Source organism: Buteo buteo, chromosome Z, assembly GCF_964188355.1.
Source record: "Buteo buteo chromosome Z, bButBut1.hap1.1, whole genome shotgun sequence".
Lineage (NCBI taxonomy): Eukaryota > Metazoa > Chordata > Aves > Accipitriformes > Accipitridae > Buteo > Buteo buteo.
This window is the reverse complement of record NC_134204.1, coordinates 68,745,378-68,770,999: the sequence shown is the minus strand read 5'-3', so window position 1 is coordinate 68,770,999 and position 25,622 is coordinate 68,745,378. Positions and strand designations below refer to the sequence as shown.

Sequence of the window (25,622 nt, the reverse complement as noted above, 5' to 3'; positions counted from 1 at the left end):
ATTCTGGAAGAAAGACTCCTTGAAAAGGAGATGGTAGTGTTCTGCACCATTATTAAATTACAGGTTGCCTTTATACTGTTTGTCTTAATGATGTCATTGCAAGTAAAATACATGTTGGTAATTGTCTTTTCAGATTTCACCGTTAAGAATTATAGTTATGTTCCTGCATGGAAATGGGTTGTGGACATGAGGTTGAGGAAATTTTCAGGTTTACTTGGAGGTCAAAGCTTATTCTCCCTTGAAGATATTAAAGCAATGTGAAAGCCTTTCTTTGGTTCATGCAAGAAACATAGAAACAGTCTGCTACTTCTCCAGCAGCTCAGTGTTGCTTTTCATTCATTCATTTCATGAATGAAAAAGGGATAAAAGGGATTAGCGTTTAAAGGGTTCTTACAAATTACAAATCTTGTTTTGCACATTTTCACATTACATAAATGTCATAACCTCATGTGATGTTGTGACAGCGCTTGTACCCAAAGGGAAATCTTGTCTTTGGCAGAAGAGGTGACAACATAGGTTTGTTTTGTAGATGTTCTTTTTTCTTCGTAAGATTCAGTCTACAAATAAAACATTATGATGATTCTAGCAGTGAGACTGGGAAGCAAGAAATATTTTAGAAAATCAAGATTCTGCAAGAGCGTATGCAGCTAACTTGGAGGATATTTAGGGGAGTGCTGTGCAATAGAGGAACACGGTGTTAGTCCATGCAACAGTGCAAGTCAGTATGGGTATAGGGGTTTTGAAGGGGAGGGGAGTGGCTCCAAGGTAAAGGTATTTAAGTAATGATTTTGTGCTCCTCTGATTTAAACACTTTTATATTTTTCTGGGCATGATTCTCACCACTTTTTGTTTGATTCTTTGTAACACACCGTTTAGCGATATTGAGCTTCAAGGAGCAAACTGTTCTTGATGGCCTGCCTTTACCATAGCTGAGTTCTGTCTCTCAGCCACACATCATCTCACTTGTAACCTGGCATTGTTCAAGCCTCAATTGTTTGTTTGTTTATGTGACTTGGGAAAGAGGGTAACCACCAGGAGATGAGTCCTGTTACTTGTATTGCAGAAAGTTTTCAAGTTAAGAAAAGCAGTACTAGTTTTCAGATGTTTACTTCTGAGACAGTTGAAACATAATGCTCATTATCTTCTCCTTAACATTGTGGTTCAGGGAATCAAACAAAATATTTACTGACATACTCCTCTTGGCTTGAATGGTGGCATATAGCAACAATTGTGTTTCAGGCATTTGAATTAGATAGGTGTCAAGGTTGACTGCTGGGTGCAGAACTGATGGAACTGATGTAGAGATCACTTAGTATCAACTGTTGTGTAGATACCTGTAAAATGCAGCACTGTGCTCAATTTGCAGATGTATATTTATTGTGTTTAAAAATGAATTGAGAAGTACCAGGCTGAATCTCATTTGCGAGCATGTTTGTTGTGTGTGTAACTGGAATGTCTCATTTACAGCTATTTATAAGTGATTTCTTTCAATTCCTTTCTCTAGAGTCCATAAGTGTATTGAATGATGCTCTAAGTCAGATAGAGTCTCAAGGGAATGTTTCTATGAACTCAGCAAGCTCTGAATCAGTGGTTTCTTCATCTGTTGACACGGTAAGTACCTCTGTTTACCAGATGCACTCCAAGTTAGGTGAAAACCTTGAGCAGAGAGACTTGTGTTGCTGATCAGCTTCTACTCTGTCTTGCTGTCTGCAGAAAGAAAGGTGGGTTTTAAACTCTGAAGTGAGGAAGGAGAATAAGAAACGTCTCCAGACTCTACTCTTTATTTTTCTTATTGATGATGGGAAAACTTAAGGCTAAATAGACTGAATAATGTAGGATGCAAGTACTAGTTAAGTTCAGTAAGCTTCTTTAGTTAGGCTATTGTTCAGAAGAGGGGCAGGGGATGGGTCTTCTTGGAAAACGTGGTTTTGCTCTGGCTCCTTCTCTATAAATAGATATTTTTTCCTCGTTTCATTCTTACTATAGTGTCAGTTATTTCATTCGTGGTTTGTTTTAGAAAAATTCTTACGCATTCCTGGGAGTGGAGCTGCATGAAGTTATACTACTTAATTCTTGAATTGCTCACAGCAAGATATAATGCACTACATTAGGGTTGCTTGTACTGCAACAAATACATTAATATTTTATGATATATTTATTACGCATACTTTATGTTTACATGTGATTATAAAAAAATGCTCAAACATGAATTTTTTTGATATGAGAATTACAGACAGAATGCAAGTACAATATTAACTATTACAAAGTTTCATTTTATATTGACTTTTAATTTCCAGGCAAGCATTGTTGGCCGGGAATTGGCTACCAATGTGTATAAATATACACACTTAGAGCCTATTCTATATGCCCTTGGTGTGGGAATGTCAACTAAGGATCCAGATCATCTAAAATTTCTGTTTGAAGGAAGTGAAGACTTCTGCTGTTTACCTACCTTTGGAGTAATTCCTGCTCAGACTTCAATGTTTGATGGTATTCCTGCTCTTCCAGGACTAAATATTGATCTTGCAAAGGTATGGAAGAGTTAAGTATCTAATTTTGTTTGTGCTTTATGTAACTCTAAAGTGAAATTAATTAGTATGTTTATAACATTAATAAGTTCCCTTTATTCTCAAAAAGGAAAATTCAGTGTATTGTATTCTTACATCCTAAGAAATTATTCGTTTACTTCACTTGTATAACCTGTGTTTTCCTAAGATGGTATGAACGATCAATTTTTTGTTAAATTTTAATTTGTATTCACTATGCTTTTATTAAACCACAAAACTTTAAAAATTTCTTTGTAAATATTTTCCTTTGGGGATGAAATTGGAAAATCAAAACAAAAAGCTTGTGGTGTTGTGTTTTTTATTTGCTTGTTCTGAACACTTTCTAAAATAACTGTATATTTCCTTGCAATTGTGATGGGGGAAGATGCAGAATATACTGATTGTTGTTATAGTGCTGCCTTTCTTTACATAGATGCTGCATGGTGAGCATTATCTGGAACTGTATAAACCATTACCAACCTCAGGTCAGTCCTTTTGTGTTGCTGATTCACTTTTCACTATGACAACAGTTCCTGTAGCTATATTATAAATGGAAATAGGGAAGCTCTGTTTCCAGTTGGATTTTTTGCATATTCTTTTTACAAGAGGCAGGGGAGAAGGAGGCAACCTGTTGCATTATTAAAGGAATTCTTGGGATCAGGTGTTGCTTTTCTATAGTGTACTTAGTAAACTCATGCATCATCTTTGAGGTAATAAGCAAATACACTACATGCTGGTGTATTACTCATATAATTTGATACTAACTAGCAGAACTTTTAATTCTTTCTGTAAGGTTGTATCATAGAACTTTTGGGATGTTTACCTAAAATTCTTCAACATTGGTTGCATCTGTGTGCCTGTAAGAGGGTAAGATTTAAATTGTGTATGTAAAGGAAGAATGGAAATCTTGATGAGGAGGCTAAAAACCAATTACTTCTCTTCCTGTCAAAATTCTCAATGTATTAGTTGCTACAGTAGCAAGCTCTTTTCACAGATAGCTGTGTTTTCCCAGATTACAACACTTGAGAGGTGCTCATTAGACTCATTCAGGATATGCATGCATGTGTCTGGGTTTCTTCGTTAGTAGTTTTTAAAAATTAACTTTTCCAGAGTGAAGAAGGGAGAAAAAATCTTGAAAGCCACAGATAAATGGCATAATTTCTTGTTGAAAAAAAAAGGAGATGTGTGAAAGTTATATTAACTTCAAAGAAGTCTGATAATTAATAAGGGATTGCCAGGACTTCATAAAGATTTTTATTTTTCATTCCATAGGCTGATTATATAAACATATATGGTTAGATATCTCTCTAGAGCAATAACCTCTTTAGAGACAAACTTCATAAACCCACAGGCCCAGGCCCTCACCCTGACCTGACCTTCTCTTCTGTAGAACTGTAGATGTCTCAGCCCTCTTGAAATTTGTGGACAATCCTTAAGTGAGTGGAGCTATCTTTGAAGTTAGTGATGTGTTTGAGTCTGAAATGTGATTTGTATTTAGCTCTGAATACATAAACTGTAGCAAGTTTCTATTAAAAAAAAAAAAAACACTTAAAAAAAAATAATTCCTCACATATGCAAACCAAGATTTGCAAAGATTCCCAGACACTTTTATTATAATAATGATGATTGTGATTACTATGACTATTACTATGATTATTGTTACCATTATTACTATTGTTAGTAAGAAAGTGTAAAGAGTGATCTGTGGACTTAACCTTACAATATGTATGTGTTCTTCTTTTCTTACAGGGCAATTAACTTCAGTTTCAACCATTGCCGATATTCTTGACAAAGGATCAGGAGCGGTCTTGCTTATAGATGGTAAGAAGGTTTGCAATTTTTGAAGGGGATGCAGTAAAATTTGACAGGCTCAGTTTTTAACGAGCTGTACCAATAACTGCCAGCCTTTCCACAGTAAAGACTGTTAGCTTATTAAATTTCAATGAGAGCTGAGAAATGAGCTAATTAGCAATAGCTTTGTAATTATATAATGTAATTGTTCTTGGGCAATTAACGTACTGAAATAAGAACACTCTCTTTGGAAAAAGATTTCAGAGAAGGTTTTGGTTTTTCCTATGTAGGTAGAATAGTGCACTGTGCAAACTGAACAAAGTTCTTTAATAATAAGACTTAGTCCTGTTTGAAGGCAGACATTTTAGATTCTGCCACCCTTCAGCAAGGGGGGGGGCGTGCACACGTGTGCGTGTGTTTTGTGGGGTGGTTTTGCAAGGGTCAGTCATATGTGTATGTTGTGTTGTGTAGACTCATCTGCAAAGCAGCCATCTTTAAGAGTATGTCCTGTGTTCTTTTTTTATGTCTACATTATTCTTTTCTAAACAAAACAAAACAAAGCCCCATTTCCTTCCGCTTGTGTCCAAGTTAAAAGATCAGAATGTCTCCAGAAGTTGATAAGTTGTCATTTTCAGAACTTTGATATCTCTAGGTGTGGTTATACCAAGGTTCCTTCGGAAATTGGAGTGCAAAAGTAGGTTAACAGGCAGTGAATCAATAAACACTCTCGAATTTTTATTCCTTCAGTGTACAGATAAAATTGTAAAAAGGCAGTTACTGTCCCTTTGTTCCTCCTAGTTGTGTTTCACTTCTATACCAGGCTAATATTAATCCTGTCTGTTTCTGCAACATGCAGAAGTTCTTTTTGTGAGCAGAGTCTTAGTAGGTTTTACATTTCTTCCAGAACTGGAAATCAACATTACTAACAATACTGTAAATTTCAGTCTAAGGTGTAAGGGAGTGGAATAGGCATGAACTGGAAATAGGAAGCTGAATCTTGATTCAGTGTAAGAAGTTTAACTTCTTCAAAAGAAGGAACAGGTAACCTTAAACTAAAGCTTGCTCTGGAGCTCTTTTCATACAAGGTATTAGTACTGCTTTTGGTATGAGTTGGTAATGTGCTTTACACACTAGGGATTCTTAACAGCTTCTAATACATCATATTTTATGGCACAATTCTGTCATATTTAAATAAATTGGTAATACAGTGTGAGATGCTGAAATAAATACTAATTTCAGCACTCTGTTGTCAAATATTTTTAGCACCTTGAATGTCGTCAGCGTTTTGATAGCTCATTTTTTAATTTTAATGCTTTCATATAGATATAATCCATTATAATGTTATTTGAAACAGATCATTAGTTTTCACTAGTCAGGAATTAACTTGAACAGTGCAACATGAAAGTGTGACCATTATCCTTTCAGTTATTAGAATGAGCTTTGTCATGTTTGAAGCTGAACTTTTCTCTTGTTACAACACATGCTAGCTGTATGAAAAAGGAGATCAAAGACAATATATGACCTTCCTCTTGTTGTCTTTCAGTGAATACCTATTGTGGAAAGGACCTAGTGTGTTATAATCAGTTCTCTTTGTTTTTTGTTGGAGCTGGAGGATTTGGTGGAAAACGAACATCAGAAAAGGCCAAGGTAAATTGACGCATATTTATATTTGAAAAAAAGCACATAAAAACTTCTGTCAGCACTGCAAGAAAAATATTTGCTATATCAACTATGAAGAATAAACTATCATTTGAGCAGTGTGACGGTACAAACTCAAATGGAATTTAAATACTTCGGTTCATTCAAGAGCCTGAGTTAAAAGGTACTGTTCAGGGCGTGGGAAACCAATGGGTTTTTTTGACAATTAGGGAGGAAAGTGAATTGCTGAACATGCAATTGATGAGCTATTCCTACATCTAAATACTTGAAATTACAGGTATGGAATATTGTAATGGAAAACAGAATAGGGGATTCTCTGGAAAGTGTTTAGAATCTAAATTCTGTGGACTTGGAATTAGAAAATTATGTCTGAAGTTAAAATAAAATTGAAATTCATATAAAATGCATGATGATGTGGACAGAATGCTCCTCTAGAGGATTCATATTAGATCTTTCAGAAGAGGGTCTTTTGAAGTCGACAGTGTAGCAGGCTGTAATCGGACCCAGTTTGACCTGATTAATTCTATAGAAGTGGTAAAATCTGCTACATGTTGTACTTTGGGCTGTGCTAAATTCCTTAAAATCCTACTTCTGTAGATCAGATGGAAGATGGTATCAGTTCAACTGTCCAATTTGGCAACAGTCTTATTGACTCTTGGTTTCATGAAACCCAAATACAAGCTTTGCAAACTAAAGAAACTTTATATGTTTTGATTTTATGTACTTAGTTACTCCCAATCACACTTTGCATAAATGAACAGATGAGGAAAGTTACTAATTTCTTGTTATAACCTATCTTGGGAAAGGTTTTGTTTTCTCAATCTACTTTTGGTCTGAAATAGTTTGAGAGACCTCTTAGTTCAGAACAAGAACAGAGAAGTGGCTTTTATTTGTAAGTCTTGGTTTTCTCAAGTAGATTTGGGGAGCTTTACCTCTTTTATATGTAGCTTTAAGAGCAGATTTTTTGGCCGCTCTTGTTTTAGCATGGGCAGCAAGGAGAGTGACAAAGAAATTGAGATTTTTAGATACTTTGTCTAGGAGCCTACTATTGAGCTGTTGGATTATGCCAACTAGACTCATAACTGAATCCTGATTTAAACCTGTCTCAGCTCTGCTGTCATGATCACATTTCAATTTCTGCCTCAGTGCTCACATTTCCAATTGGGAATACATGGTCTGTGTGTCATCAGTTGAGCATTACAGTGTGTTCTGCTGTTCTACCTCAGAGATTTTCTTTGGTTCTGTTTAAAGGAGTAGAGAGGGCTATTTATACTTAAAAATAAATTGATATTTAGTGATAATCTCATGTGTATGTATACAAAGAGTGTTCATGTTTAGTTTAGTAACTTGTTTTTCATGTGTTAAATTTGTGCTAATAGGTATGATAGTATGTTAATATTGCAATATGTTGCTCTAGTAAAAAGACTAGCTTAGTAAAAATCTGAGAAGTACTCAGATGTGTGGTCTTACATTTGAACTTGCAATTGCTGGAAGAGATCTCTAGGTGTAGCTCTTTATACATCTATGTGTTTGCATGAAACAGGCTTGGAAAGCATAAAGAAGAAAAGAGAGAAGTAGCATTATAGTTTCTCACTTCCAGTGGAGTAGAACTCCTGCATTTTGAGAGTGAGTTAGCAAATGACAAACGATGTCAATGAACGCGTAGTGTGTATGTCCAAATGCATGAAGTTGCTATTCAGGTGCCTGACATATAACTGTTGTCTACTTCAATACTATGTTTAAGGGTAGCACCAGCTATGACTGTGGTTATTGTGAACTAGAGCCTTGAGGCACTACAGTAGTAAACAGTCAATTGAATAAAGGCTATTTTAAGCTCAGTATTTTTGAAAACTTATAATGAAATACCTAGGTTTTGTAGCTCTGTAATACTGTATGTAATGTTCTTTGGGATTTTTGGATGTAAACTTACAGGTTTTTTTGACTTAAATCTGTATTAATTGTATAGAAGTTTTCCCATACATAACTTTAAAATCAAATCTTGAAATGCCTGCTGCTTCAAAGAGAAATGGGAAAAGCCTCTTTGTAGTAGAAAAAATTCACAGAGCATTGTTGCAGACAGTGTATAAAGGTCCTTGATGGAATCCTTAATTCTTCTGTAATCAGATTTTCTAATAGTGCATGTAAAAAAAAAAATAGTGGTTCAAAGGAAATGTTGCTAATCTATAGTGGTGACATCAGTGAGTCCGGTGTAGTGCCTAGACATTTTTTAGTTAAACATTGCACTTTAGGCAACTGCAGCTTCTTCACTGTATTTAGTGAGGTATGAGAATGCTATATAAATGATTTTACATTTTGAAACATAAAGAATACCCGTTTCAGGCAGCAGTCCTTCTTGTGATAGAAGAAAACAAAATGTAGTCTAGTTAAGACAACACAGTGATAGCAAATTCAACAGAGGCCTCTGCACACAAGAGGCCAGTTTCAAACCATGAATTTTCCAGCTTTGTCTTTGCAATCCTTCCCAATTAAAAAGACTTTCACATTCCTCTGTGCCAAAAAGAAATCCCAAGCTGATCAGACATATTTTATAATGTGTCTGTTTGTCATTTTGCACATTTATTATCTCTGCAAACTAAGGAAAACAAATTTCCAAGTTGAGGTCTATGGTGAGCAACACATTGTGTAAATCATGTCTCTGCTCTTGAGTTGGGGTTTTCTTGCCCTACTGGCAGAGGGGTTTCCTTAATTATTCATATGTTGGCTAGTTTTAACATCTTAATTGCTTTGTAGGTCAGGTTGAGTTTCTTTGAACCAACTGGAAATGGATTGGCAAGCCGTTCTTGTTTTGAAAGCATGTTAGGTAGTGTCCTTGTTATCAAACTGATTAATGTGTAGGTCCATTACGGTTCTCTGAAGTGACAAAAGCAGGAGTGATGTTATCAAGTCTTCCATGCAAGAGGTAGGTTTGCTCTGCTGTTAATAAACAGGAAGGTGGCTTTGCTGTTATTAAATGTGAAACTACACAGCACTCAGTTTCTTTTAATTTCTCTTTTCTTTGGTAAAGAGTTTACACAAACTAAGATTAAGTAGAATTACTACAGGTGAGAGTCAAGTTACTTTGTTTCATTTTAGAGCTTATGTCAGTTTCTCTTTGTTTTTTTAATTTGTTTTGAAAACCCAAGGGGGGGGGGGGAAATTTCAGCTATTCTAATAGTATTGAATTGGTTATGGTGTTCTTTGTGTTTATCATGGTCTAGGATGTTCTCTGACAGTCTGTTGGTAAAGTTTCTATCTTCAAAACTAAACAGTGAAGCTGTAGATTGCACAAGGAACAGCTTTTTTACAATGATGTGGGGCATAGTATGCAGCATGTAATTGCAAAAACAAAAGAAAAAAGTGCAAACCAAAAAAAGAGCTGGAAGGTCTTAAAGGCCAAAAGTGATGTAGTCCATTGGAGAGGTAGTAAATTTGTACCCCATTGAGCTTTTTAAAGTATTATTTTAAAAGCTTCATTTTCATTTCTGTGTTCCAAAACACTAATGTTCTATGAGACAACTATTTTATCTGAGTGAATAATTCTTGATTGAGCTTTTTTGCATAGTTTGGAACAAATGTAATCAAACTGGTCAGCTATAATATGTAACTGTTAGCCAGATCTGATGCCTCAGGATCACTATCTTTGTAAAGCTAACCTTGATAAGAGACTTTTTCTGGCCTAAATATCTTTTTCTGTTTGTCTTTAAATGTAGAAAGGGTAGGAGGAACCGTAACAGCTTTGTAAATGCTGTTTCTTTTTATACATACCCCACATATTCTGACATGGGTATGAATAAAAGATTTTTGCAGTGAAATATTAATACTACTGCTTTTCTTTAGGTAACAGTGAATCCACCCAAAAGACCCCCTGATGCTGTAATTTCTGATGTCACAACAGCTGATCAGGTAAAGTTTTGTATGCTCTAGGTGTGGAAGTGTTTGTTTTGTTTGGAGAAAGCAGTCTTATATGATGTTCACTAATAGTTCAAATTTTCTGATATACCTCAGGTATTTATATATGTATATTTTGGTGTATATATGTGTGTGTGTGTATATTTATAATGTGAAGCTAAAATTTGTGCTAGGTTAAGTTATGACTGTGTTCAATGTACTATCTAAAACATTCTTTTCATAGGGCTGATGCAATTTTATAATAATTTATTACAAAATTCTGCATATAAGGAGGAAATAAACATTTGTATTCTGTTGTAGTTAAAAAAAAGAGGTTCAAAATCTATGACATTTACAACAAATTGTGCAAGCAAGCACATTGTGACCAAAAAAAAGTGCTTAAAGTTCACAGTTTTGAAAAAGTTAAATTTTTATATTAGCAGTAGTAGTCAGGGAAAGCTGAAATACTGACAGATGTCTGTCCAAGTGTGTTTCCATCTGTCCACAGTCCCACTGGTTCACTGGCATCTACTTTCCATAGGAAAAAACCTGAATAAATAAATAAATAAATATATTCTCCACTGAAGGTAAACATATGCAGGTGTCAGACAAATAGGACAGGAAAGTCTGGAGCTACGAGTATTAAGACACTGAGTATTATTTTCAAAAGCAACTTAGTCCTGGCAGGAGGCTGTAGCTTTTGGAGTTGCAATTAAAATGTTGAGCGTCAGCTGAACAGTGGTAACAGTGATGTCTGCTTAGCCTCTGATTATATACGAATTCAATTTAAGTCTCATCCAGCTGATTCATGTGCTTGAGGTCCAAGTTAGCCCTACCTACTTAAACCAGCAAAGAGAGCCTAGATCACCATTTCTGTTTCTATCACTGATGTACTTGCTGCATCCTAAAATTCACAGCATTGGTCTAGGAGGTACTGATGTCTAATTCTTCAGAATAGGCTTCATCGAAAGTTGGCAAGGTAAGCAAGGAGCAGGGAATGGTGAAAGAGTACTGTTTTCCTAGGAGGTGGTTAAATGTAGTGCAACGTGTTCTCTAGCAGCTGGCACTTTGTTAGACAAGGTACAGCCACCGTAATGGCCCAGTAGTTAGAAGTATTTACTTTGCATGTTGGAAACCTAGTTCAGATGCTCCTCTGTGTGATTATATTGGAATTGATTCCAGGTCCATCAATTTTCAGATGACATTTATGGTCCCATTGTTCATACGGTAATCTTAGTTTCTGAGCCTTAAACTCTTACATCTAGAATTGTTACTGTGTACAAAATGCTAAGTTCATGAGACAAAAGAAGCTGCTAGTGACCTTATAACGCAGAAGCTGGGAAGCTTTGCTACTGCAAAATTGGGTTTTGGAAATAAACGAAGTGGCACAGAGTGGCCACCACACTTGTTTTATTTTAAGATCTACTGTGACAGGTGGAACTATAAAGAGAATTCTTCTCCAATTAGATATTGCAGGAGCCACAGCCAGCGGACTTTGAGAATCGCAAGAATGCTTATCTGCCAAATTATTCAGTAGCATCTGTGCTTAAGTGATGATGCATGTGTACAGGAGGGGAAATGTGTAGAACTTGGGAACTTTATGGGCAGGAATACAGACTTTCATGTGAAGGACAGCTTGGGAAAATGTTAGCAAGATTTTACATTTATGTGTCTGTGGAATGACACATAACTGCCTAAAATGCCTTCTGAAAATGGAAGCTGGCACACAAATTGCGTCAGAGTTTCTGAAATTTTTTTTTCTTCGTGTTTAAATGAAAAAGGTGTTGGCAGAAATGACTGTTGCCACTCAGCTATTGAATTAGTATAGAGTATGAGACAGACTGAAAGAGTCAGTTTGCAGACGGCATTTGAGTTATCTTGAACTGTATTAATTTTCAATGATAGTTGTGACATTCACCACTCAGTTCTTGTGTTACCACAGTTACATGTCTAAACTGCTTTTCATAATTAGCATTTTTCCCGCTTAACTTTTCATAAGATGATCATGTAATGAAATTCTGATAAGTAGACCATCATGCATATTTTAAAAATGTCTACAGTGATGACTCCTGTCTTTTACAGAAGTCAATGACTGTGGTTATCTTGAAAGTTACATTCAGTTCTAACTCAACTACCCTGGGTTAAGTTTTTCCAAGAGGAAGAATGTTTTTCACATGTTTTCAAACAGGAGGATGCACAGAGGGCTAATAACCATTTTTGCCCTTCACCATGTATTCAGCAGAGTGGAGGGTACAGCCACCTACAGTTCCTTGAAAAATGATTGTGTTATGCCAGTGACCATTGACAGAACAAACTAATCCTTTTAGTTAGTGGTATCAAAGACTAATAGCAGGCAGTATAATAAATGTTTCAAATCTGTACCCATTCCTGAGAAGTTCTTTAAACACCAACCAGTGCTTATGAATGAGTTGCAGTACCATGGTGTAAGCTGCTTAAAGATGAAAAATGGTTAAGAAAAATTTAGAAGTATCTGACCTTCTAAAAGGCTTTAAGGCTTAAAATTTGCATCCTGCTGAAGAAGAACATAAAATACTTCTTCTGTGTGTTCATGAATTTTTCTGCAAAGAACTAGGTGACATTTTTTCCAGCTTGCACTGTAGAGATGTGCATATGCTGTGATATTTTTCTAGCTTGTTGTCTCTCTGTAACCTGAGCTATGCTTTACTAGATATACTGCCATAAATCTTTTGAATAAAATAGACCTTTTGACAGAAGATCAAGAAGTCTAGAGGATGTTTGACTATTAGCCATTTAGCATGAAATGAATCATTCAATTTCAGCCCTGTAGGGAATGGTTAACGTAGTTACAGAGTTTCAGTATCACCAAGCTACTCTTGTCCTGTCGATTTTCAAACCAGGGGTTTGAATTAATCAAACAAACAGATTTAGCTGAATGGTTCCCAATGCAATTAAGAACCACAGGCAGTGAATGACCTGTATGTCTGGAGAGTTTTGTCTCTGTAGAGTTTTCTTTTCAGTCCCTTCCCAAATATGTTGTTTTCTTGGGAATTAATTTTCTGATGACACACAAAATAAGCTGCAGTGGGTATTTAAAGTGGATGATGTCCCAATGATGCAGGTCACTTTTGAGGAAGGAAACAAATACGGAGTCTTCAGTTTGTTGGAGGCTTTCTGTGGTTTTTTTTTTTGTTTGCTTGTGGAAAAACTGACAGCATTCTGATACTGTGCAGGTTGCCTCCCAAGAAATAAACTGTTCTCTATCTTCAAATATCAGAATTAATATTCAGAATACACAATGTTGTGACAATAAATAAGCAGTATAACAGTAGCCCATAAAATGGAATTCTTCAAGAAGTTGGTTCAGCTTTATTATTCCATGTCTCTTCCTGCTTTCATCTGAAAGCTACCTGTCCTGTTTGCCTGTATGGAAAAAATAGAGCTGTAACATGTGGAGTTTGCAAGACTTCCAAGTTTTTGTTAATCTCAGCTCATGTCAGTAAAATGTCTAATAATTTTAAGAAATGGTTGCCAGTTGAAAAATTTCTTTCCTTGCAACAGTGTCCTGTATTTCACTAAAGCATTCTGTTTCTTTAAATTCTAACTCTGTGTGTTTGTTACTTACATTGATAGGGAGAAATAGTCATGACAAAGAGGTAGAAAAGACCATTTAGATAGATTTTGAAAAACACGGTGTCTCAGCCTACCATGCTTTGGGACCAGCTGTCTACATGCAGCTGTGCCCCCTATAAGTCTCTGCAGAGCAGTGTCATGTGAGCTATGACATGTGATTTTCTGCCAGAGCTACTTTTCCATGCAACTTGGGTATCTCATGCACATGATACTTTTGCTCTGTGGTTTCCAGTGTCAGGAAAATTGGCCATCCTTGCTTTCAAGCATTTTAAAATTCCTTTTTAGAGCCAATGAAACCGAGACTGATACTGATCTGTTGGAGGAACAGCTTTTTGATACTCTGTCATTTTTAAGTTGCTTTCATTTGGAAAAACTACGATAATGTTTTAAATGTTGCAGAGTCTCTAAAAAGATAAAAATTCCAAATAAAGCTTCCTTCGTTTGTAGTCTTAATCCCCTTTGCGTGCAATGCTTTATGATACAGTTTTCAGTGATGCAGGCATAAATGGTGTGTTTGTTCCCTCCTTCAAGAACTCCTTCCACAGGCAAAGAGAGGGCTTTATGCATGAATTGAGATAATGTAGGAAGTCAGTTTTCCAATGTTACTTGTTGCAAGAAGTTGTGTTCTGAGAAGGAGTAATGAGAGGAAAATGATCTCATAGTTAGTGACTGGTTGGAGCTGCAGTTCTTCGACAACAGATTTTTCTTGCTTTGTCCATAAAATTCTTATGGTCTGTGGGCAACTGTTACCCGGATATCCCAAAGTACTCAGACATGGGTGCTCCTTAATCAATGGCTCATAGGAGAGGATGAGATGATGAAATCTGGGAGTCAGACTAGCAGGATGGTGTCTGAGCATCACAGGCTGAAACTGAAATTCATAGGAGCTCTGTTCTGAACTTGTACAGTGTACTTTGAAAATGTGATGTGCTTTGAAGAATTAGGCCTTCAAATGTTAAATTACAGAGCTGGAATTGGTTTGTGCTGCTGACAATTATGACCTTTTCTGCTGTCTTACAGTTTCCAGTCTGTAAAGTAAGGATGTTTATAAATGTTTGAGGCATTTTAATTGTACAGAGAGTGTTTAAAGGAGTAGTGTATAGCATCTGATGGTGATTTTTGAGAATATGATACAGTGAGCAGCATTAAAAATAAAGCCAATGTAGGGAATATAATGATTCTTTACTTATTCAGAGATTTTTAGAGAGATTCAGTAAATTCATACCTAGATTAATCTGATAGGATTTAAAATATACAAGCTATGTAAAGCCTTCTGTTCCAGGTATAGATCAAGCATTGACTGACAGGGTGTGAAGAAATTGCTGCTTTTTTAGTGGTTTGAGTTTTTTCTAAAATACAGTCCTTTTCCATTTTCTCTGAAAGAAGGAGAAAATAATTGGCACCTGCTGTGTTTTGAGTAGTGTCATCAGCAGACTGCAGGAGTGTCCTTCCCTTCCTGAGTCTTTTTCAGTCCTGCAATGCTCTTGCTCCTACTGCTGCTGTCTAGGTATGCAAGTTTAGTTTTTCACTATGTCAAGTTCAGCTAAGATTGTGGTTCTTAATGTAGCAAGAAACAGTTGTGAAGACCATTATGCTTAGATCTAGTTTGTTGTAAAAGAGTGGACTTTGCTGTAAATACTTATTAAAAAGACATCTTGGAAGGAAAGAGGTGCATGGGAAACATTTAACAGCCTAATGAATTATTAAACTAAAACCTAGTGTAAAATATTTTCTGCCTGTTGTCAACAGGTTCAGTACTATGAGTCAGTGCTTTCTTTGAGGATGGTGTGATAAGACCTTTACAAGCTTCTGTGTAATTGGGATGTGGATACTTACCTGTGGAAAGTCATCTTTTATTCTACACAGATTTCATTTGTGTTTTCATTTTAAGCATATGCAAATATTTGTGTGTGTTTTTAGAGAACACATGCATAGATAGAATAAGTAATCATTAACATTATATGGAAAAAAAAAGTTGGTTTTTTCCACCTTATGTTTGCTTCTTTGGAGAGATTTTATCCTTAATTTGAACAGATTAGAAGAAAAAAGTTTTAGGAAGGTGATTGTTTTGATTTAAGGTCATTTTTTGAATGAGTGCAATAAAGTCATGTGAGAGAGAAGGGGATGAAAACATGTGCATGGATGGAGAAAATATGGTTACAGGACAATTATTTTTTTTATGTCCTGCTTTGTCAAGATTGTAGTACAGCATTGCCTGAAAACATGTAAATTTAAATTAACTTCAGAGAAAGTACTAGAGAACCTCCTGAGAGCCTCAGGTGATTTTTTTTTTCTGTTTGTAGCTTAAGTAATTTGTTTCATGGTAGAGAAAATGAAGTGCTGCAGTAGGTTCACAGATATGGTGAGCATGCCAGAAAAAAAGTGCTTAACAACAAAGGGTGATACAAGCAAAACAAAGGGATGTGAAGCTATTGGAAGGATTTGATAATGTTTTCCTAATTTGTCTAGAGATTTCAGTATGCAGATGATACTCTGAGAACCCTTGAAATTTTATAGTGAGTGAGCATTTGTAATAGTAATTACTTTAAAAGTTTGTTTCATGTTATGATGCTAATTTCAAGATTTATACACACACACAGAGTCCCCCAGTGCCCACCCCTCACCTCCCCGGTTTATTCCTGTTGGGAAGATCAGAATATGATTCTCTAGTCATGGCAATTTTAAAAAATAGTTGAGGGCCTGGATTATACTAGCATTTTGTGTGGCAAAACGATTAAAGAAGAAAAGGTACTAGCCTGGCAGTCATTTTGTTTAAACAAGATGCTCTTCATCTTGTTTCCTCCCTTTATCTATGCATGTCTTAGTAAAGGATATAAAAATTGTTATTCCATTTGAAGTTCCCCAGACCAAAGTGGTTTGTTCTTTTTGATTAAGAGAGGCACTGTTAAAGGAAAGGCTTCTTGCAGATTTGCCATGCTGCTGGAAAATGGCTAATGTTCTGTGAAGCCTGTGCCAGAATATATAAGTTGATTTTAAATTTGAAAAATATGTGGTAGAGATAAACAGTAAAGACATGAATAATATAGGATGGGGAAGGAGAAAAGATGTGGTGCTGTTTTATACCTATTATATATATTCTTGTTTATAACTGTGTATGTGAAGGTATCTTAATTGGACATTTTAGTAGTTCTTATTCTTGAGGGAGTCAAAGGTATTTAGGGAATAGGTAGTGTTTGGATAGTCCAGACCATTAAGAACATATAATTGCAAATCTAAGGTAGTCCAGGAAACTGTACATTTCTATTAACTACAGTCTTGTTAAAAAATAGAATCATGTATGATCCAGGTTTCCACAAAATATATTTAGGCATTGGAAACTATTATGAGCAACTTAAACTATTTTGTTTATTTTCCATGTAAGCCTACTTTGAGAAAAATAGTTATCTGGAGGAACAAATAAACCCTTTTATCTTTCTGTGTGTTGGTTTCTACCAATTGCTCCTTCCCAATATCTCTCCTTAGCCTTACAGAGGAAATTAGTTAAAAATGAAGATATGGCAAATGGGGATCTCAGAGTAGCTGCTTAATTTTAAGTACAGTGAATTACTTAAGTACTGTGCTATATTTGAGCCCTTGAAGCATCAGTACTGCCAGTTTAACTGGAAACATTCATTGTTCTTAATGTAAGTCAGAGCTCACTGAAATGTGTAGAAGAGATTTGTGGCTCTTTTTTCTTCATGAGATTACTTGACTGCTTGCTTGTACTTAAGCTGTTAGGTAAAGTATACTTACATACATGTACACACACATATGTACATGTATACATATACAAATACTTCGTAAAACAAGCTTTTGGGAAGTGCTTTTTTTCTCCCCAGTTAGAAAGGAAAACATATGGATAGTTGGCTTCCTTTTTCATTAGCTTTACCACTGACCTTTATTGCAGTCTGCAGGCAAGATTGAAAAATTGGCACAGACAGGTTGGATATCGCCTTTTCTTTTGTGGTCTGGCAGAACTCTTAAATTGTTAGGAAATGAGACTTGACAGTTTGTGTTATTAATTGGAGAACAATCTAAACATATTATGACTGACTTCAATCTAATGCCCCACATCAATTGACTGTTGTCATCCTCCAAGGATGCACCATTATTTTTTTTTAATGCTATCACTCAAAACTTCAGGAAATGTCATTATTCGAGGAATATAGAAAGTAGAGCCAACAAGACTTTAAAACAATTCTGTTCTCATATGGAATGTAATTTATATGATGAAGTAATACCAAAGACTGTGGTAAATGAAAAGAAGTTTGTTGGCAGATCTGACTTGGCTGCACTGAATCTGAAATAACCTGCTGGGTAACTGTTTTATTCAATTCAGCCTACATGTTTTCTAGCTGTGACCAGTGCTACTCTAGTTGTTGAAAGTACAAAAAGACAAGCATTGTCTCCCATATTCATGTATCAGACTTTTAGTTACATACATTGATCACATTTAATTCTCTGAGCCTAATTATTTCCTAAATGTTACATTTATTTTGTTAGTGAAGGACAAGTATTTTTTACTGCAGTAATTTTTAAAAGCATTTGGTAGAAGTATTGTCTCCCAAGTAGTGCTTATTATCACCTCAAATAAATGGCTAGTTCTTTTTACATCTTTAGTGAGCAACAGCTGCATTGCTAGATTTAAGTTGAGATTTGAGCTTAAAACAGAAATTTGTCTTTTTTTATCATACATAAATAAATTTTCCAGTACTACAACTAAATGTTACTTAGTTTCAATTAAAATGTATTACAACAGCTTCTTCTTAAAATAGCCTCCTGACAGCTTTTGTAAAAATTCAAATTAATGGAAGAATGAAAGTGAGACCTTAAATTTTTAATTTAGTTAAAAAGTTATTTAACTATTTAATTATTTCACATCTGGCAGTTTTGATTTTCTGGTTCTCAAGAGTAGAGATTTGCTGTTAGACTTCAGACTTTTGAAAGAAAACTTTAGTGATGAAGGGTGATACTCTGTAGAATTCTGTCAAGAGCAAATCTTGAAATTGTCAGTTTTTCATTTTTTTTTTAAAAAAGGAACTAAGGGTCTGTTCCTCATGAAAAGTCTCTTTCATAGTGTTATAACTTTGATATTGGTAGCATTAAGGCCTTAGACAGCTCTTAGCAAAGAAGCTAGTGGTACATCAGGGCTGCTCATCTCCACCTTAGGACAGGGAAAACACAGTTTTAACAACTACTCAGAGGAAGAGTGGGGGCAAATGAAGACACAGCAAGTCAGAAGAGCAGCATGTGCATGTTCTCTGAACCCCTGCTGCTGTGGGTTTTTTATGTGTGTAAGTGGGAGTGTGGTGGCACTCTTAGTTCCCTGTTTTTCTTCTATTTGTGTGAGAACTGAGATAAGAGAGAACAGTAAATGAGGGAAGCAGGTGCTCTCCGTGGATGGTAATCGTTAGCCCATTTCCAGCTTTCTCTTCCCACTCATGACTTCACTTCAGCTGCCTTAGTGGTGTAGTAGAGTGTAAATATTTGCATTACTTCAGTTTGCTTCCCTGTTCCACACTCAACCAGCACTTGGGTAGTGTGTTTCACCACACACTCCTTGGGTGCCCCCTATCGAATGGCCTCTGTGGTGTGGGATCATTTGCAGTCCATTTGGTGTGCTCTTTTGAACTTGATTTGGCTCATAGATTGCTTGCTGAAGAGTCCTGGCACTGGAGGATACTGCCTTCAGGACATCTTCACTTTATTGTTCTCACCAGGTGAGATATCTTAGCTATTTCTACTTCTTGGTGATGCTATAAGATTAATTTAAGGTTATCTGTTCCTTCAGCAAAGTATTTGCCCTCTCCTTTGTTCCTTTTGGAAGGTCAAACTCAGATCCATCTGAACTGTAGTCTTATTTTAGTAACTTTACTATTTACCAGTCTTTACTATTTTCCTAAGAATTCATAGGATCAATTCGAAGATAATTACAAAAAAAGTTATAAATGTATGTTTTGGGCAAAAGTAGAATTACAGTTAGAAATTTCAGATCCAGTGATGCCATCTTACTGATACGTCTTTGTTTTCAAAAGGAAAAGTGTTTCAAAAAGAGTAAACAACAATGTAAGCAGCCATGGAGAAGTATTAGCTTAGTACTTGTCTTTCTAAGATTGCATGCTTAACTCTGGTGCAGTTTAGGATTTTCTTCTTGCCCTTTTTAATGTGCGTATCCAATGCTCACAGAGAAGAGCAGCGACCAGCTCTTCTACATTCCACCGTAACTGAGACACTTGCTGTGTTGATTGAGGGCTACCAGAACAAAGAAAGGAGAATTAGAGCCTAGTGTGAAAGCTGTATATACTTGAGGAAATGGACCTGAATATTAACATTAAGAATAAAACAAATGGATTATGGATTAAAATGATATTATGAATTCAGAACCTCTTTAGTTACACTGTCCTTTGCTTCAGATTTGATAAATGAAGTGGTGTTAGAGGTATATCAGAAAATAATTATTTTGGGCAATCTTTCTTTTTTTTCCCTTCCCTTTGAGAAATCTGTTTGCTTCTTTCCCCCAAGCAGAATTTAGTGCAGTTTACCCTCATTTGGATAAACACATACCACTTTATACAATCCCAGTCCAAAACCCTGGGAGAAAATGTTTAGCGATAAGGAGTTCCAAAGGCCAATAATGTGCTCGATTAAAATAAAATTTGTTTTCAATTTAAAAGCTCTTTTCAATTAAATTCATGTTCAATTTGTATATGCTATCATATAAAACAACTAAATTATTGAAATCTTCACACCTGTTGGTTAACAGGATACACTTATTTTCTCTGTACTTATGGGAATGTCGTACGAGAGAGTACTCCACAATCAGTTAGTCACTGGATTTCACTGGAATCTGATGACCAGGGAATAAGTTTTTATTCCAGAAAGATGCACAGGTTGGCTTGTCACGCCTCTGGTGTTATGGACTGCTGGCCACTGTTCTCATACAGCAAATATAAGGTTTGATAATGAAAATGCTAAGGCCACACAGACAGAAAACTGAATTACAGTAGCCATATTCTTCATCATTTCACAGGTTTATTCACATTCATATTGTATACAATACAATAAATATGTATTTCTCTACTTTTTACTAGTGAAAGAGAATATTCAACATGAAGCAAAAGTCTTCTAGAAAGCTTGGCCTTTTACTTTGGGGTTTTGTTTGTTTTTAATATTGGGACCAGCTACCCATGAGGCTGCTAAGAGAAGAAGTGTGTCACAATTAAGTTAATCATGTTACTCTTAAAAGGGAAGGATAAGGATATTTCTGATCTCTGTAAAATGACTCAAATGTTGAAAAAGCATGGTAGTGTGTGTGTGTTTTGAAAAAAGTTTTCATACATAATTTTTTTAAAAACTGTGGATGAATCTGTCATGGGAGAAGACTCTTTAAAATGACACTTCAAGCTGAAGAACCTATGGACAAATTCTAGAAAATGCATTATTTCACTGCTGCCAAATTTTAGTGAAGGTGGATCTATATGTCAGCAGAGTATGTTGGTTTTTCTTCCCATTAAGCAGTTGTATTATTTTTTTATGTACCAAGACCACCACACACAGTTGTTGGCTCGTTTCCCTGGAGCTTTGGCAGTTTGTCTGCACAATAATATTTAACTTCTATTTTACTTGCTTTATTGTAGAGTATGTTGTCTAAGGACTAGTAAAATAGATTGTGATAAGTTTGTTAATCTGTCATAAGTTTTTGAGTGACTCCTGCTCGTTTCTGCCAAGCATAGCTAGCCTTCCATTTTTCTTTCTCTGTTTCTGCAGGCTGCCTTATATCGGCTGAGTGGGGATTGGAATCCTTTACATGTTGATCCAACTTTTGCTGCTCTTGGAGGTGAGCTGAGGGATGCCATTGTATTAATATTTGGATGAAGGATGATGTAAATGTATTTTTAATCTTTTTTGCACTTAGTCTGTACATCTTTAACAAGCTGGAAGAAACAGTGCTTTTTTGTTGCTGTTCTTAGAGTCACCATTAGATGTCTTCAAAGTTCTGTGTGGCACTTCACTTAAAAGCATTGCTTCTTGTAGCTAGGAATGCGGAATGATGCTTGGACCTAACCTACGATGGAAATCTGCCTCCTACCCCATTTTCCTTTTAGAGTTTATTTGTTGCCTCTATCCCATCCTTACAATCTCTGTTTCATAAGCAGAAATAAATGACTATCAAAAGCTTCAGAAGGAATTCCATAAATTCTTTGATAGATAATTCTTTTCATCTATATCATTTAGAGATTATGTTGGACTCAGTGGAATTTTTTGTGCTACTGTGTAGTCTTCTCAATCCCAGCAAATCTCAGGAGGGTGGGAAAGAGAGAGTTGGTTAGCATTTCTTTCCTATAAAATTGCCTAACTGCACCTCTTGCTGGTAGCTTGTTCATTTATGTAATGCTACATGCCAAAGCAACAGACCGTAGGCTACATTAACTGACTCTTGCAGAGATGTAATTACTAAAGAAGGGTCTGTTTTCTTAAATTTCTGTCCTAAAGGTATTTTTTTGAGTTCTTTTCAGGCCTTGCTATTAGTATGGTGTGATTACTCCAGGCAGACAGCAATTTCATTTACTTAAGAAATTTTCCTGAATATGTATGTTATCATCATAAAGTTTACATGAAAATACTGGTCTGTAATAATTGGTCTGCAGTTTTCCAGTGACTTCTTTTTAATGTAGGAGTTTCATTGTATGGTGTTCTTACCAAGATAAATAGAGCAGAGCTATACTTCCTTGTTCAGATCACACTTAACATACTTCCACAAATTGTCTCCTTTCATAAATACATACTAATTGTTTGGTTAACTCTGTTTTGTATAATTCTATGTAAATTTGTATTAATAAATAATGATAATCAAATACCAGAGTCCATAAAGAGATTTCCCCCGTTTATTAAACCATTCTGTTTGTTCAGCTGATGATTTTGGATAAATATTTCAAGGGAATCACCCAATTACTCTTGAAGAGCTGGAGGAGAAAAATACATGTTTATAATTGAAACCCCAGTGTTTAAAATAATGATGGTAATCCTATGAAAACCTTACAAAAGAAGAGGAGTAGAAATCTTCTACCTGCTCACACAAAGAGCACTGGCACTTAGACACAGTGAAAAATGAAATTAACTCTGTAGGTGAGGTAGTCTCTTTGAACAGAAAACTGCTGCACTGGATTTTGGAACTGTGGCAGCCTCATACTCAAATACCTATACTAAATGGAAGTTCAAACAAAGAAGAAAATTACTGTAGAGATATTCCACAAGTATTTCTTCTAGTTATACAAAAGCTTTTTTTCTTTGCACATATTCACACACTTTCTTGTCTTTAATCCCTGTAAATGTTCTCTTTGACTGGCTCTCACCAGTGTGCACTGGAAGTAAGCATTTAGGGTAATGTGCCTAGGTTGTTCCAGGGTTATTGTTAAGTCTTCCTGTGGGTAATGTTTCAGAGGAGATATACTACATGAAAACACCTGTTTATATTCTTGTACCTTTATTCCTGTAGCTTGTGAGTATTTCCAAGATACTAGAAAGTGAAAGCAACATTGATTTTGTTTTCATTTTAGTCTAGATAAAAAGTAACTTGATTGCCTTATGGATTTTTCTTTGAGTATGCATAAGTTTTATAAAGAAAATACTGGGGAGAATATGACTGTATATATTTGTCTGTTTCTGAGTTCTGAAAATAGTGGTGGGTTTTGGTTCTTGTATGGTGAATTGAGCTAAGCTTTTAAAGAGCTAAATGTCACTATAACATTCTGTAAGAGAGATACTGAATACTGATATTGTTACAATAATGCCAGTAATCTGGTTTAAAATTGACTGTACCATATCTTTCTGCTTTCAGAAATACTCTGTACAAGCATACAAAAAAGAAAGTGCTATTAAAAGTGTGTATATTCAAATATTTTACAGGAAAGAAATGGCAGAATGATCAGAGTGGAATACTTGCAGCAAGAAAACAGACTCATGTTCATTTTAGCCTGTCCTCATGCCACATTTCTTCTCCTAACTTAATGAGTCAAAATTTCTGTTTCTCATCCTTACTCCTGCTAGTCTTGTCTTCCCTTTGGGCCATGTCTCAGAATTCCCATCTTTCCCAGCATTGAGTCCTAGTGGCTTTTTTGTCTCTGTCTTGAAGGTCGTTTCTTCTTCTTCTACATCTCCTGATTCTCTGCAAGCTAGACTTTCTCCTGTCTCCTCTTCTTCGTTTGTTTGGTTTTGCTTTAGCTTTTTTCTCCCAGCTGTTGTACCTTGGGACAACTTTTCATGCTGTGTACATGCTATGAGGAGTTGTTCAGAGGTCAGGTAAAACAGACTCTGGCAGCCGAGAGTGGCAGATGAGTTCCAGGCAAAGCAACTGGTATCAGAGCCAAACCTGGACAGACCTGTCTCGAATCCATGGTCTGTTGCAAGTGTGATCAATTAGTGTTCACATGCCCTGTCAGGTCAGAGCAACCTGTTAAGGGATCAGAACATACTCAGTACAAGCAGCATCGTTAAAACTTAACCGTTGCATCTTTAAACATTAACCATTTAGCAGATCTCAGGCCAGTTTTCAAAGTTTTTTTTTGTCAGACTTTGACAGGACTGGAAAAAGATTCAGCGCTAATACAAAGATTATCCTCTGCCAAGATTCAGCTCCTGCTCCAAAGCATGGAAGTGTGAGGAAATCTGACCAAACCAAAAATGTCAGTATAAACAACACACTGTAATTTTTTTTTTCTCTCTTTTTTGTTAGATGTGTTCAAAATGCCTGAAATCTTTTCAGGTTTTTTCCACTTCTAAATAAAGAAATGTTAATCTTGAAGTGTGCACTGTATTTGAAGACTTTTGGCAATCATGAATAGGAGTTAAAAATGGGAAGCATCAAATAATCTTAGTATCACCACTTTTTAATCATTACAAAACCTCTTACCCTTGATATGCATACTTCCATGTAACTGTGTATCTGGTGTGCCTATGCATGTATACTAAACCAGTCAATCTCATTATTTTCCATTTTGTCACTGTCGTGGTTTAACCCCAGCCAGCAACTAAGCACCATGCAACCGCTCACTCACAGCCCCCCTCCCCCCTCCCCCCAGTGGGATAGGGGAGAAAATTGGGGAAAAGAAGTAAAACTCGTGGGTTGAGATAAGAACAGTTTAATAGAACAGAAAAGAAGAAACTAATAATGATAATGATAACACTAATAAAATGACAACAGTAATAATAAAAGGATTGGAATATACAAATGATGCATGGTGCAATTGCTCACCACCCATCAATTGACACCCAGTTAGTTCCTGAGCAGCGGTCCCCCCGCCCCCACTCCCCACTTCCTAAACTAGATGTGACATCCCATGGTATGGAATACCCTGTTGGCCAGTTTGGGTCATCTGCCCTGGCTGTGTCCCGTCCCAACTTCTTGTGCCCTCCAGCTTTCTTTCTGACTGGGCATGATGAGAAGCTGAAAAATCCTTGACTTTAGACTAAACACTACTGAACAACAACTGAAAACATCAGTGTTATCAACATTCTTCTCATACTGAACTCAAAACATAGCACCGTACCAGCTACTAGGAAGACAATTAACTTTATCCCAGCTGAAACCAGGACAGTCACCTCTACAGACAGGGGCTAATTCTACTTCTATTACATAGCATAGGCAGTGTTGGAGTGCCAGTTGTCAGTGAGCACTTTTCTTTGCCTCAAAGAAGAGGAAACAGTAAGTTGGTAACGGACACTTTTTTCATGGCATAAATTAGGTTAAAAAGAAAAAGGATTAAGGACATTATTGGAGGAAAATACTATGAATAAAATGTAGATATTGTAGAAGCAACATGCAAACTCTTAATGCTACAAATGCTAAAATGTTTCTTTTTGAAATAGGATTTAAGAAGCCTATACTTCATGGACTATGCTCCTTTGGGTTTACTGCTAGAAACGTTTTGAAGCAGTTTGCAAATAATGATGTGAACAGATTCAAGGCAATCAAGGTCTGTGTGTTCATTGTTTGCAGTTAATTTTCTCGATTTTTCTGTTTTTAGTGCCAAAAAAAAAATCTTTAGTGTGGGAAAAGGCTTTTGCACTGTCTTAACTGCCACAGTTACTTTTATTTATTGCTGCATGTATTTTATTGCCTCTATCTAG

General features: G+C 36.0%; 1 protein-coding gene across 3 annotated transcripts in view; it reads left to right on the top strand.

The window, feature by feature from the left end:
* HSD17B4 (hydroxysteroid 17-beta dehydrogenase 4) overlaps positions 1–25,622 on the top strand; it is a 67,093-nt gene that overhangs the window by 23,861 nt on the left and 17,610 nt on the right. For all 3 annotated transcript variants that reach the window (XM_075021029.1, XM_075021031.1, XM_075021030.1), the window contains exons 12-19: positions 1,505–1,611; positions 2,298–2,531; positions 2,980–3,031; positions 4,296–4,367; positions 5,881–5,984; positions 9,834–9,899; positions 21,264–21,333; positions 25,362–25,468. In XM_075021029.1, coding sequence (XP_074877130.1) covers positions 1,505–1,611; positions 2,298–2,531; positions 2,980–3,031; positions 4,296–4,367; positions 5,881–5,984; positions 9,834–9,899; positions 21,264–21,333; positions 25,362–25,468 — 812 coding nt within the window. The remainder of the gene's footprint in view (positions 1–1,504; positions 1,612–2,297; positions 2,532–2,979; positions 3,032–4,295; positions 4,368–5,880; positions 5,985–9,833; positions 9,900–21,263; positions 21,334–25,361; positions 25,469–25,622) is intronic.